The 15,173-nt window shown below is 40.1% G+C and overlaps 2 protein-coding genes across 5 annotated transcripts; one reads left to right on the top strand and one right to left on the bottom strand.

The window, feature by feature from the left end:
- Positions 1-3,358: 3,358 nt before the first annotated feature.
- On the top strand, positions 3,359-5,759 carry lbx2 (ladybird homeobox 2). The gene is made up of 2 exons (XM_067247968.1): positions 3,359-3,982; positions 4,626-5,759. The coding sequence occupies exons 1-2, from the start codon at positions 3,658-3,660 to the stop codon at positions 5,084-5,086; spliced, it is 786 nt and encodes a 261-aa protein (XP_067104069.1). The 5' UTR covers positions 3,359-3,657; the 3' UTR covers positions 5,087-5,759.
- Positions 5,760-7,771: 2,012 nt separating this feature from the next.
- Positions 7,772-13,497, bottom strand: pcgf1 (polycomb group ring finger 1). Of its 4 annotated transcripts, none has more exons than XM_067247770.1 (9): positions 13,390-13,497; positions 12,469-12,574; positions 11,957-12,109; positions 11,752-11,823; positions 10,521-10,626; positions 10,256-10,298; positions 9,001-9,084; positions 8,389-8,469; positions 7,772-7,947 (listed from the first exon to the last, which is right to left on the bottom strand). In XM_067247770.1, exons 1-9 carry the CDS (start codon positions 13,474-13,476, stop codon positions 7,897-7,899), a joined length of 783 nt encoding a protein of 260 aa, XP_067103871.1. In that variant the 5' UTR covers positions 13,477-13,497; the 3' UTR covers positions 7,772-7,896. The 4 variants fall into 4 exon arrangements, with proteins under 4 accessions (XP_067103871.1, XP_067103869.1, XP_067103868.1 ...); XM_067247768.1 differs by having other exon boundaries at positions 9,001-9,087; positions 13,390-13,485; XM_067247767.1 differs by lacking the exon at positions 13,390-13,497 and adding an exon at positions 13,153-13,254 and having other exon boundaries at positions 9,001-9,087.
- Positions 13,498-15,173: the final 1,676 nt, after the last annotated feature.

Raw genomic sequence — 15,173 nt, 5'->3', positions numbered from 1 at the left:
CGATGATAAGAATGGTTTTCTGTTCAGGGACTTAGAGGTCGTGGCGAATACAAGTGATGGTAGGCTACTAATGGTGATGATATAGCCTATTTGAGCATTGTTAATATTAAAAGATAAAAAATAACGTAGCTTATTTATATAGGCCTCGCCTATGTTGATATTGCAGTAGCCTGGCCTACGCCAAAATATTGTTAAATGTGCATATAGCCTATATATATGAACTGCATTGTTTCATAGGGTATTGCAAATACAATTGAAATTTGCTAGGCTAAAGCAATCAACGCACCGTCCAAATTCGTCATTATAGCCGTTCAGCCAGAAGACAAAATTATTGGCGAAGCATTTGGTTCCGATAACAATTGGGATAGTTAGCCTATAATACCTTGTTTCTATAAGGCGTAACTTTGTTTACGACTACAGTAGGTATAGGCCTACAGTAGGACCAGGCTACTTGGTGATAATATCTGGAATTGGCAAGGCGTTCCAATACACTTCAGCGCGAGGATATCTGAGAGGCCGCGAGCCCGATGCACATGACAAGCTCGCAGGAAGGAGAGATAGCCCACAGCATAAAAGCAGCTCCCTTAAGACTTGGTGATTGATGATGTCATGTGTTCCATTTCTAATTAACGGCTAAATTAAGCCAAAGAAAACGTTTCGAATTAGCACTGCTCCGCTTGAGACCATAAAGATCACTGGAAACATGTTTGAGGAGATATCGGTGGACGTTATAAGTAGCTTGCCGCCTTAGAGGGAAAAAAGTCCACTACCCATTCCATCATCGCATTGATTGTTTATCTTATTCCTCATAAACTGTAACTAACCCCCCCCCCCCCTCCCCCCTCCCTATTTTGGGGAAATATAGGAGGTGAAATTATCACTAATAGACAAGGGCCTATTTGGTTTCCTTGAATAAGATGAACTATATTAAAATGTTATTTGGACAATATGCTCTCGAGTAGGCATGGACATGGCTTACATGATGGATGTAACTCTAAACGTCATTGGAATTAACTATTATTATTATCCTACTTATTAAACTATTCTCAGCAACAGGGAAATGGCTAAACATATGTGTTGCATTTCAGTTGTGATAATTATCGCTCTAAATTGATCAAAGTAAATTCTAGAAATATCCCCTGGCTGATGTTGCCTGCGCCTTGAGCAATCTATTCATTAAAAGGTGTAACCTGCAAGCAACTAAACATACGCGTTGAGCTTTTTTTTACCGATGCTCTCTGGTACTGACTAAATAGATAATGCATTCGATTAAGATAGAAGCTATTTTGTAAATAGTGTGAGTCATAAATAGTGAGTCAAATCATTTTTGCAACACGTCAAGAAAAAACTGTGTTCACACATCATTAATTAGGCTAAGCAATTAAAGAGTGTCACCCGTTATAATAAAATTCAAAAATAAACAAAACAAAACCAAAACAATTATAATGCATTTCAATAATAAGGGCTAAGGGATTTAAATCTAATCTTGTGAAATCCTAACATCCTTATTGGCCTCGAATCCGACCTACACGCACAATCTCTCCACATGCTGCTTTTGGCACAAACATCATCATTCTGTAAGGGTTCGATTGAGCTGTAATTTTTTTATTTATTATTTATTAAATCAACTATTAGCCTAAATATGTATTACTGTGAATCAGTGCTTACGACATTAGCAATAAACGTCGAAACTTCTGATCGCGAGTAGAGATCACCGTGTGTAGTAGTTTAGCCTATGCAATAATAGTCTCAGACCAAATAAAACCATAGAAGTAGGCTTTACTCATTTCGGGCAGTGTGCCAAAATCAATTTTATTATCAACCTTATAGCAGACGATATGGTGAATATTTTTTGTTGCTTAATATTGGCCTACCTGATTTCAAATTAAATATATATTGTGTATTGTATTGTACAAGGTTTTAATTCAGACTGCTGCCGGCGATATTTTCACAGTAGGTTAATAGGCTATTTAAATTTTTATTTTCACTATAATGTGGAGCCTACATAGCCAATAGCTTCGATATAAAATGAAATAATAAGAACCAATATAACATGAATTTAACATGTCACATTTCGTTACATGAAGAAAAGCTAAACAGGAAAATAATACTTCTTGCCAGTAACCTATGCAATCAGTCTGTTCCAAGGTATTTAGTTATAGATAATATATAGACTACTTATGTGTAACTCTTATTTAAGCGATTTAAGACATGACACAAATGTCCTATTAGTAACATTAATTTGGTAGCCAATTTCATTTTTATCAGAATAAAAACAAACGAATAAAAAGACTCGCCTAGGTTCTGTCGTACATGGTCACAAAAAGAATCCTCATCACACATCGTTCTAGAACCTACCTGCTCCTGGGTCGATGTCCAATTTGCGCCTATCCCATTCTGCCATCCATCCTACTAGCTACATGGTATAGCCCGGGCATCGGATGAATTTTAATTCTCATCATTAACAATGTGGGAAAACAAGGATTGTGACAATCCTTATGTGTCCAGTCTTCACCTGCGAAAGGCAACACATCGCATTTGGTTTAATTCGTAGCATCGTCACATTGGCCATTCATCGACATTATTTTCATGACAGTATCCTATAAGAACCAATAACTTTAACTTAAACTCAAGGCTGGATAGAAATTTTATATTTATTGTAATAACTGTAAACTATTTGATAAAATACAAATCTAATGTTGAACGGAATAAATGCATGAACAAAAGCAATAAAAATTATATTTTCATCCGATTATCTGATATCTGAAATACATACAAATGAAATTCCCAACAGTGGCCAGGGTTACTTCTTACATAGGCTACGTTTCTATGCAAATAGGCTACTTTTATTATTATTGATAATAATTATATGATCGTTTCGTTTTTAAATGATCTTAATTTTGTATTCACTTTTGCATGTAACAACTAAAAATAGGTAGCCTAAGAATTGCTGACTATTTTATGAGTATCTGAAGCTTATTATTGTCCATGTTTAACAAATATATTTACTCCTTTAGTCAGTTTGTTTTCATAAATTTACCGTAAAGGTGTGATCCACATTCATTTATTTGTGAACATCAACTCTCCCTTTCCAATAAACAGGGACAGCAAGTGGCCAATAGAAAGAGGAGCGACAGATGCATAAACATCTCGAGCCATCTCCCTCTCCTCAAACGTCGTCAACATTGGAAACTCCTCCTATTCCCGCGTCCAATTAATTATTATGGTCTGGCCCTTTAAGACTCAGCAGCGGGTCAGCAAGTAGTGTAGTGTTTCTCTAATTGAACTTCGCCCAATCAACAATAACTCGTTAGCAGTAACTGCTTTCCTTTTCTTGTTCCTTGAGACAGCTTTTCCTTGCAGGGAATCGCCCCCGGGCAGTCCTGGTATACTTTCTAAAGATCTTCATGGAACTTCACAGAGGAACAGTCGCTCTCTTCAAGGGAATACATTTCGACTGCCTGTGAACTAGCAGACTACGCCCGAAGCATGGTTATTCTGGAGAAAACATTTCAGACAAGCTAAGTTGCAACATTCGGTAAAGGCTTATAGTGCGGGGCTCCAAGGAGAGACGAACAGAAAACACACTCGTGGACGTTTATCCGACCATTTGAATGAAATAATCAACTTTTCCTGCAGTAATTCTCTCGGACTGCGATGACCTCCAGTAAAGACATGAAGGCAGGCTCCGTGTTGCAGTCCAGTGGCGACGAGCGGAGACGGGCTCCCTTAGACCAGCTCCCGCCCCCGGCCAACTCTAACAAGCCCCTGACACCGTTCAGTATCGAGGATATCCTAAATAAACCCTCGGTTAAGAAATCTGTTGCCAGTATCTGTCCTCCGAGGGCTGTGGAAAAAGTGTCCGGCTCTAACACAGTAAGGAACGGCATTACCACTCCCTCCTCACCGTTATGTGCACTGGAAGAACTGGCCAGCAAGACATTTAAAGGTCTGGAAGTTAGCGTTATCCAAGCGGCTGAAGGTAAGAAAGTTTTTCCTTTTACACGGCCATAATATCGATTTTATTTTAAGACACAATAATTTCCCACTCAAAGTTGATAACAGCTATAAATGTTCAATAACATGTACAAATACGAATTCAGTGGCGACATTGCAGTGTTGGCTTTCTGTGAACTTCAGTCAAACTTTAAAGCAGCAAATCATTGGCAAACAAATCTGATTTGTTATAAAATGTGTGAGAAATTATGTTGACTTGTGTAACCTACTTTATGGCGTAAGACCTGAGGTATGCAAATTCCTAGTGTGTCCTGTGAAATGTGATTAGGAAGAGTGTCGGTAGCCTATTGTTTATATTTGCAGTTGAATCAATGCAAAACATGTAGGCCTCTGTATGGCAATGTCAATAATTATTTTTCCTTACTACAAGATATCCACATTAGTTTAGAAGATAGCCTAATAAACATTTTTGATCGTTATAGGCATATGGTTTTCGAAAATCCAACAGCATTTTACATTTGCTCCTTTTTGTGGTATAGCCTAAGTCTACTCTGGGTTCATTCGATAGGCCTGTTTCAGACACACTCAAATTTCCAATGCTCACTTGTGGATGCATTCACATATATTTTCTTTGACAGCATGCTAACTATATTCGTGTTTCTTCAAAGGTCGTGAGCATGTAAACGCTTTTGGACAGAGGCAGACTTCCAAAAAGAGAAGAAAGTCCCGGACAGCTTTTACGAACCACCAGATATATGAACTTGAGAAAAGATTTTTGTACCAGAAATACCTGTCACCGGCCGACCGAGACCAGATAGCGCAGCAACTAGGGTTAACCAACGCACAGGTTATTACCTGGTTTCAAAACAGACGGGCCAAGCTCAAGAGAGACTTGGAGGAGATGAAAGCGGACGTGGAGTCACTTAAGAAAATACCTCCGCAAGCTCTTCAGAAGCTCGTGACCATGGATGACATTGACGACCCGCAGGGAAGTTCTGGGGCTATATCACCGAGTATCTCGCCATCATCGCAAGGGCACCGGGCTTTTCCCCAGTCCCCTTCCTCATCCAGAGACCCAACGACAGATGAATTCTCAGAAGAGGACGAAGAAATTGAAGTGGATGATTGACATTAGGCCCGTGTTTTGAGAAAGGGCATTTTTTTCAAACTTTTGCACGGATATTGACAAAGGGAGAATTTTAACTCAATGGAAGGTTTGCTCTTTCCGCTTCTCCATTTTAATTTATTCATAAACTGTAAAGCCTTCAAGAGGTCCGTTATCAGTTTCACCAAATTATTTGAGGAATGGGCTACGTTTTTCTTCCAGTAGTTTATGAAAAAGGTTTTGCGGTATATGGTACAGGATCAAGACTGCAAACTTTAAGCCTAAAGCCTAATGTAAAAAATGATCACTTGGGAGAAAGTTGTGCAATTATTTTGTGTATAGTTGTTCATCGTCATAATTCTAGCTGCTAAAGCACAATATCTGCCAAATATCCATCTATCCCAGGGTAGCCAGAAGTCCGTAACTAGTCTACATGACGTACCCATGTAACAATTGAGAAATGTAAAAATTGAAAACATAAAAATTGGATATTAAGTTCTCAATTTAGATGTTAAAGCCGAGCCGTGGCTGCATTTATTAAAGAGGTTGTTTTACATATTTCATTACCATGAATGTCAAACAATTGCGATAAAAGAGTATGAGAAAACATTTACATGCTATAAGTTATGTATATAAATTAAACACGAAAACATCTCATGCGCTAATTTGATCGCATTCTATTTAATCAACATGTAAATAAAGGGTATATGATATTTCATTTTTTGTTTCCTGCAATTACATTAATGTGTCAACCGTTCATTAGAAGTGCACAGTTTTTTTTTTCTATTAGTGGAGTGCAGTTTTGTGTGTTTTATGGAAAAATATTGCCTTGGTTAACGTCATTCAGGCTGAACCCTTTCAACATTGTCCTATTAGGCCGCTGCTCCGAAGTGCCTTGTGCTCAATTAGCAGCAGTTAAACAAGTTTTTACTCTCTCCCTCTTTCTCTCTCTCTAGAATAACAGTTGTCACAAGAAGGTTAAGACTCAGGGCTGGGCTGTGTCAAAAAAGCCTGCTTCCACTCCAGCGCCATATGGTTTATACATTGTCTTTAACACAAGCTAGTCAACATGATTGATTATGTTAACCCGCCTTTGCCGTATATAAACAGTTTTCACTGAAACGACAGCAATAATGGTAGGCTACGCATCTGCCACCCTTTGGATGCGTGTGTTAGAAGAAATCATGAATAGCAATTCGTTAGCATTAGGGTCCTAATGAATAAACCTGAAAAGGAGTCCCTTGAAATAGGAGGGTTGTCGCCTTTCTCTGCCGCTTTCTTGTTGCTTCACTGCGGCCTGCTTGAATATCTTTAGGTTCCTTCCTGGGCTAACACTTGTTACAAGATCGAGAATGGTATACTCGTGGGCACTGGGCAGGGGGAGGACAAGGCGCCAGGGACACAATTGATGTAATCGCGTGGAATCGTTGAGGTTGAAAAGCCAGTAGGACCAAATGTTAAGTGGTGCTATTGTGAAATGGCATCCGTGAAGTTTCTATAGGCCTCCCAGCGTACGCTCGTCCTTTTTTAAAGAAAAGTTAGAAAGTGATTATAACCAGGCCTAGAGGCACAATAGCTTAATTCAGGTCAAATGGGAATAATGTAATTGCTTTATTTGGTGGTAAAACCTATGGTAAAAGTTGGTAATACCACTTCAAGTAATCTGGCATAGGCCTATGTTTTTTCATTAATTTTTTATGTAGCCTACATGTTATGCGCAAATGTGGTGCCTTACATGAAAAAAACATAGTTGCTTTACAATCAGAGCCTAACTAGGCTATATAAACCCAAGAAGGTATACACAAGGGTATATTGCAATACCACACGCTCCAACAGAAATGTATTGGGGTCGAATTTTGATAGCCTAACCGATGAATTATATATCACAATATCAAATGCCACTTTCTTTAGTCAATATTTAAAAAAGGTTTTGTTTGTAGGCCTGCTGTCAAAAACGCAGGTGTGTGTAATTGTTCTGTCTGCATATTTAATTTTGTATTGATAAGTAGCCTACTTACATTTTGGTGCCATGTACCATGAAAAAAAAACGAATTTTGCATGTAACAACATCGTTGCGTTTACCGAGTATAAACGACAGAATTTCAAGATAAAACATTCGAAGCACGTTAACGTGGCTGCAAAAACAAACACTTTCTTTGGCTCGTGGAAATATGTTGAGGATTGTTAATATTTAAGTAATTTTATATTTTACCGGCTGGTGGGGTTGGCCTGCCTCTAAGAGCCAAGTTAAAGTGTCCAAAGGAAAAACGAAATTAGTGGTTATTTTTGGTATAGCGTACATACACTTCCACTGATTAATCTGGTTCCGAAAAAATGAAGATTCTTGTAACTGATGGGTCTTGATTTTAGACCAGATCCTGGGATTTATGCTGCTCAGGAGAATACCAAGTCTGCCACCTAGTGTTGCCTATCTGTTTGCTCATCAATGTGTAAATAAAATCGATGTTTACCAATCAAAAAAACGTTTAGATTAAAGTCCCAATAGGTTTCATTAACAATGCTGTGAAGGTTACCATGTGTCAGCTTGTATGTCCAATAGAGTTATTACACACTATTTGGAGATGGTCAATCCCGATTTAGCATCAGGTCCTTCAGTTTTAAGCTTCAACTATGTTTCTTCCTTCAAACAAAGCCGCACTTATGGCATCTTGACACCCAAGCCTATTATTTAATTAAATAACCCAAAAGTGCATTTTCCACAGATTTATTTTCAAAAATACAAAACAGCAAAATAAGTATGTGTACACAAACACTATTAAAATAGAATATGTATTATACAAAATATATACAGCTGCCGTTGGAGAGTGGAAGTTCTATCTTGTCCTTTTCTCCTTGATATTGTAGTGTAGGACCAGTGGTTGAGCCTAAGGAGAGACTTTGTTTACAAAAGATCTACACAGAAATGGACACAGCTATGATGACATTTGTACACAAAGCTAAATGAGGAAAAAGAGGCCTAAAACAATTTAAAAACAGCAAAGGCAAGATAGAAAAGCAAGAATAAAAAGCAGTAAGCAAACTAGTAAAGACAGTTTATTTATTTGGCACCCTTTTAAAGCTTTTCTTAATGTCTTGAATTATATGTTATTTGTTTTATTGTTCCAGTAAGTGTTAAATGTAAAGTAAAAGAAAAATATGTACTGACTATTAATTTATAACACTACACATTCCTATTTAAACTAAAACTCAAATGTTCTGTATCTGCCTAGCAGATTTGTCTAAATTAACCTTCAAGTGGAAAAAGCTGCTTCAAGTGTTCAGGAATTCAGTATGAAATGTTTTGGCTTCACATGAGAGCGGCCTACCTTGCCAAACCAGTGAGACAGCCACAAACGCTTCATGGTCATGTGATCTGGGAGGGACTCGTTGTTGAACAACATCTGGACCTGGAGAAGAGAAACAGACAATGTGTCAGTCTGGTACCGGAGATGTGGTAATTTTTTGCACTGTATTTCAGATATTATTCTAGCACCATGCCTAAAAGCTGAGGTTATTATTGCAGTGCCTGGTAACTACAGACTGTTGCCCACCAAAATACTGTTAGAACTGAACTCTTTTGATCATGACTTTTCTGCTGTGCTGTATTTTCTATCGGCAGTTTTTCTGTGTTACTATGGATACATGTGACATAGTGATGGATGGACAGGACCAGTGGTCCTTTCAGAGACAGTGAGTTATGGTCCATCTGACATCTACATACTGAAGTTCACGCAGAGCTACCGTGTGGATATATAATGTACTAGTAAATTACTGGACAGGGAAGGGTAAATCCTGTCTGGGTGGAATGAAAAGTAAGGATTGCAGGTATCATTGTATAGAGCGTTGAGCGGTTTTATCCCTGTATCACCATACACTGTACTTTAGTCACATCAGTGTGTGTATTTGTGATGTTGGATAGGCGACAATTTACAGTTTACCTGGTGCTTCTCTACATTCAGTCGATGACACAGCACTTTCCGAAGGTGTCTCACCTCCGCACGGACTGAGCAGCGGACAAACTTCTGCTGCAGAGATCAAAACAACCACATTAACCCATTTCAAATTATGTACTTTTGGAACCCTTTTACACTAGGAACCACTGGGGGAAATTGTGATTCTAATCAAAAAGAATGAGTAATACAAGTTTGTGCTTATTTGTATTTTGTTGGACACTGACAACTGCCAGCAGCCCCAGTTAAAAAATGTGACCTGGGGAGAACTGAACTGCTGGTTGGATAGGATAATTTTTTTGTTATGTCTCATGTAGTGCTCTGCAGAGCTTACTAGTTTACCGCGTAGCCCATAATTATAAATATAAATAAAGTAATTGACCGTAAGGAGGACAATTTATTTCCCCCCACTGTCACACTATGACCAAAGCAACCAGGGGTGAGGCTGCGATCGTCCCAAGCGGGTGTGCCAAGTTGCTCGCAGCCGCAAGCAGCGTGCTGGAACTGGGGGAGGACAACACGCTAACCAACGCACACTAAAGTTCTGATCAAACAAAAGCTGAGGGGCTGCTACGTGGCTTTGGGACTAAAAATCTAAAACCTATGTGTGCCTCTGCCTGGTTTACCGGGGAGAAAAAAAAGGTAGTTTTGCTTGCCAATGAATTCTATGTGAAATAGGCCTACAGTATATACACACACAGCTAGTTAGCTGAGGAACGAACTTGCTCAAACACACACACAACCACCCACCAAAAAAACACAATGTTAAATGACAACGAGTTATAACTTGTCATATATTGCAAATAGATTTGTTTGCAAAATAACACAGTGAGTCACATGCTTTGAGAACTGAAAGATAGAGTTCTATGTTACCCAACTAGCCAATCAGAAATTTAAGAAAACAAATACTTTTAAAATTGGGATTTTATGATTGGTCTGCAAGCGCAAAACAAGACTTCTTATTTGTTCGTTTAGTGGGGGCAGAACAAATCTGAATGGGCCATGGCTTCCCCAGCCCGCCTCCTCCCCAGAAACAGCCCTAAATGCAAGGAACCCTACATCCTTCTCTTCCTGCTCCCTGGATGACCATGACTGTCTGCCAAAACCTTGGTGTAGATCCCCCCCTGCTGGCCCACAAAGGCACTGCCGCTGGAGATGCCCGCCTGTCTTCACCCAGAGAATAACTGAACAGGTAGGCTTGCCTCTACGAGCCAAAAAGGAATTTTGAGAACATATGACTTACCTGAAGGGTAAGTTTTGTCTTATCTTTTCCAGAGAGCGATGAACTGTATTGAGGACAAAAAACAGAGGATTCAGCATTGAAAAGGCGGATGCGTATAGCTCAGTGCTAGAGCATGGGGCTGAGTACAGCAGTAAAAGAGCATTTGACTGCAGATCGAAAAGTCGCAGGTTAAATTCCTTTACATCGCTTCGCATACAAGCATGTCCTCAACAAATGCATATTATTAAATGAGCAGTGATGTTTTGACAGCATTGGGAGAACAAACCTCTGTCTCTCTAAACACAGTGAGACCTGCTCGTCGTATCTGTAGAAGTGGGCTTTAGAGTGGTCAAAGCAGGTGAAAGGGAGACCTGCTGCGTCTGGTATCGAGTCTGGAAAGTAAAACAAGGATTTCGTGAGGATTTCCGACTCACCTAACAGGCCTGCATGACAGCGTCTCAATCACATTCAATTGCAGAGTAAAATATGAATGTAGCTAACGTCACTGTGTCCAATCCCGACCGCTGTAAACTACTATTGTCCAAACCTGAACGGGGTTTGGACACTCAGTTTCCGGTCTTTTTGCCAGCATTTTCTTTTGCTATCGCCAGCAAAGTGTAAGTAGTATTATTTTAGGCATACCAAACAATCTACGTGTAAAATTTCATGAACATATATGGACGTTTACATGTCTAAATAATATAGGAAAGTTACTTTGGCCGAAAGACCACTCTGCGACACTCGGGCGACGCTTGGGCGACGATCTTTCTCTGACAAGTGTGTCTGTGTTGTCATCGTACTGCTACTATGGGTTAGCATATGAGTGTATTTCAATGCTAGCTTAACACTACTTTGTCTTGCCAATGAAAATACACGATCATGTGTGACGTGATCTGTAGTCGAGGGGAGGAAGGGATGGGGGCTAGCAAACTTTGAGAAGAGTTCAACAAAACATCCAGCAGGTGGTGGTATACAGTCAAATTGAGATTTTATCGCATAGTTTGGAGATGTTGAAGCGTGATATCTTATTGTGGAGGACATAACTACGTCCCCGGATATGTTGACAGCATTGATGGTCAGTTTGGTGACCCTGGATCAAGTTAATATCCCCAGAAAAACAGCAGCGACCAGTGTTTAGAAGTGCGGTCGGGTTTGGACAAGGGTAGTGCACGGCTAATTTACCGGCGCCAGCGTCTTTTGACCGGCTCTAATAAAGGCTGAGCTAACTCTAAATTTTTAAACAATATTTAGCTCGAAAGGTAAGAAGTTAAAGCTTAACGTGAAATCAGTAAATCAGCTGAAAACGTGATACAATTATTTTTATCAATATTTGAAGTGGCATTTTATCAGAATGTTAGCTAAAAACCGGTCGAGATTGGACACAGTGACGCTATGTACTGCATGTGTAAGTGATTTGTTTAATGCAAAGTCATGCATGACACATTTCAATCCTGGATCCACAATTCTATACAAATCTAATGTAATATAATATGAGTAATGAGAGCCAGCCAGCTTACCTTCTCCTGACGGATGGACCGCTCTCTCAATCCCCCGTGACTGATAGAACTCCTTTATTCTTTTATCTTCACCTGGTGAAGAATCATAAAAAATGCTTTGGTACCTTGGTTTGGTCGTTTTTGTCTTTTAAGATACGCAACTCAACCCCTCCAGCAACACCAATATCATCTCAGCAGTACCAAGGAGAACACAAGCTAAACTCACTCTCTTGCAGACCGGGGACCAGTTTGTAGACGATGTCTTGCATCACTCTGTCCAGTTTGAGGTTGAGTAAAGGCTGCGTTTCATGGATTTTGATATTGCACATCGGACAATACTTGCTGGTTTGGAGGTACTTCACAATGCAGCTTTTACAGACTGAAACAGACACACGAATACAGGGATGGATACAGCTCAGTGGTAGAGCTTAAGATCAAGAGGTTCAAGTTCAAATCCCCCCTTTTGTCGCTTTGGGATGAAATCTTCTGCTAAATGAACACATTATTTTTAGGCTATGCTTTTTTCAAATCATTACGGGGTCTATAAAACTTGGACTACGTCAAACTAAAGCCATAATTGGATGCCGCTTATGACAGCTATCCAACATTATATGCTACTGTTTTCGTACTGTTTAATGACAAACTGACCGACTCATACCAACCGATGAATAACAACGCATCACACTAGTGTGCATGCTGGTTGCCATGAAGGAAATAATGTGACAGCATTAAACTTACAAGTATGCAAACACTCGGTAATAGTTGTGGCATCGATGAAGTATCCGGCACACAGATAGCATACAATATGCTCGTTTAGGTCTTTGATCTTCAACTTGACTTCCTCCTGCAATAAATTCAGATATTCGATTAAAACATTACCCAATGCCTGTAGTACGAGTTCAAAATTAATAGTCTACGGCACGGCCTAAAGTGGGCGTGTCCTGCGACTAAAATAACAAAAAGTGTCTCAATCCTGAGCACCCGCAAATGCTGAACTTGGTCCTGTGCGTCTGCCCAGCTAGTTACGGTTTGAGAAGTCGTGTACATAGTTGTGGCACGCACGGGCACGTCAACGATAACTTATTTATTGCCATCAGCCAATTTGCCACCTGACTTCGATTACCGGGAAAACGCTTAATAAGTAGCCTAAGCAACAACCCAGAACTTGTTAAAACCGTGCAGAAGCGCCGCACGGGAGACACTAGTCTACAACTGGAAAGAAACCACCTGCGCAATTAGCTAACATTAGCTAGCTGGCAAGCTACACAGCTGTAGAGCTAACGTCTCTTTTCACAATCAAACATCTAATCTAAGCGCAAAAAAACGTATTTTTTCTCAGTATAGACAGCCTTACACGTGGAGTTATACAGCAAAGTACAATAATACACAGGTAGAGTAACATTGGAGATAAATAGACGGTACATTGTTCGCACGCGGGACCTTACGATGTAATGAACAACAACACGGGTGGACTCTTCCACTCACGCCTGCGCACACATTGGCTATTACTGCGCTCTCCATCATTTCTCCGATAAGGAGATGAACGGACTGTCGCTGCTGCTTTCCTTAAACACCCGAATCCAGGCAGCCCTACAACCCTCAAACAATTCCTATAGGCAGCGTCGTATAGAGGAGGTCCCAAATAAAAACAACACTTGCCTCATTTCTTAACGGGTCAAGCTTATATACGGACTGAAGTTGATTTCTTAGCCGCATAGCTATCGCCATTGGACCTTGCTCCGCCATCTTTGGAAAATCTGCTTTCTTCCGGGTATCAAAGAGCATGTTCAGCACGACCATAGAGGGCGTGCTCAAAATACAGCGCGCTCATAATTTCAAGACGATATCACTCCCAATAACAGACTGCTCTCCCGGTTGTGTAAACTTGTTCCAGAAAATTCCCACATACTTGCTTTATAGTTCAAAGTGCGAGTTTAAATGTTGTCAAATTGCCATACAGTATAATTAAATAACGTTTTATATATTTATTTCAGTCAACGGGTTAATTACCTGAGCGTGTTGTGTAGGAAGTTGAGTTGAGGTTGAAGAACGCGTTGTCATTTTCCTCTTCAAATGAAATCATTAAATTATTTCATTTAAAGTGAAACGATACATCGATCACCCCTGTGTTCGTGTAACATGTTAGTCCTGATTGAGAGCACCGAATAAAATCACCCCCAATAGCGTATCTAGTTAAATACCGCAACTGACCTGTAGATGGCACTACAAGCTTGCAATTCAGTACAGCAAGAGCCAGTTCGATGAGACGAGAGACGGGGCAATTTTGTGTGAAACAGGGTAAATTGAGCTCAGTAATTTGGAGGATGTTTATAAGGACATACAGCTACATATCTCTGCTGTATTTTGAGCTGTTTTACTGAGAATATTTTACGATATTTAATTTAATTTTAAATCAATTTCCTATTCAACATGTATCTAGTTCTAGTAGAATTAAAACTGAAGCGTTTTCATGTAGTGTATGAATAGCTTATACCTTAAATACAATTAACACTACTGCTCTGCATTTCCTGAATGTAATGTAATGCAGGTTGTTTGCCATGCTATTGGTAGGGTTACAATAATGCTGTCTGCTGTAAAGTGGAAGAACTTTGAAAACACTGCTGGAGGGGTTTCTGAGACAGATGCTTAGAGAGAGAGAGAGCGAGAGACAATGAGAGGGACAGAGAAAGAAAGGAAGAGGGAGGGAGGGAGAAAGACAGGGAGAGGGAGAGAGGAAGAGGGAGAAAGTCATGCTGTATCCACCAGATCCAGATTAGATCCAGTCAATCTAAAGTGGGAGATGGAAGCAGGACAAGCGATACTTCACTCTTGGCAGTCTGCAGTTGAAGAGCCGTGGTGATCAGCCTCGCTTCACTGAGCCTTCATAGTCAAGCCTTGTGCCCCTGCTGCTATTTCCTCTTGCTGTGTGTAGGTCTTATCTGCAGGCCTGCGAGGTCACTGCTTATCTGATTGACAGAGCTTTGACTCCACGCAATATCTAAATATCCCCAGGGCCCTGACGCGCTGGAAGATCAGAGTAGGGCAAAACACCAGCGAGGAGAGAATGAGAGACAGAGAGAAAGAGAGAGAGAGAGAGAGAGAGAGAGAGAGAGAGAGAGAGAAAGAGGGAGAGAGAGAGAGACGAAGCCTTTCATTTCTTCTCATTACTTCACAGGACAAGGACAAAGGAGCCCTTTTTTCTCGGACAGTCTGTAAATCCTCTTGACTTCCCCCACTTTGAAATTAAGAGTTCATCTGATTAAAACACCTGACAGGCTGTAGGGAGGTTCCAAAATGTAATACATGTTCTAATATCAGTACAAAGCAACCATCAGTGAAGGCAATACACAGGCTAGCATTGCATACGCTAACTCCCCACAGTCAGAAAGACTAGGCCTTGGATATAGACCATGCAAACGCCAATACCAAAGTAATCAGGACCG

The sequence above is a fragment of the Osmerus mordax genome, chromosome 12 (genome assembly GCF_038355195.1).
Source record: "Osmerus mordax isolate fOsmMor3 chromosome 12, fOsmMor3.pri, whole genome shotgun sequence".
Taxonomy (NCBI): Eukaryota; Metazoa; Chordata; class Actinopteri; order Osmeriformes; family Osmeridae; genus Osmerus; species Osmerus mordax.
Note: the sequence above shows the minus strand (reverse complement) of the source record. Positions and strands in the feature narration are given on the sequence as shown.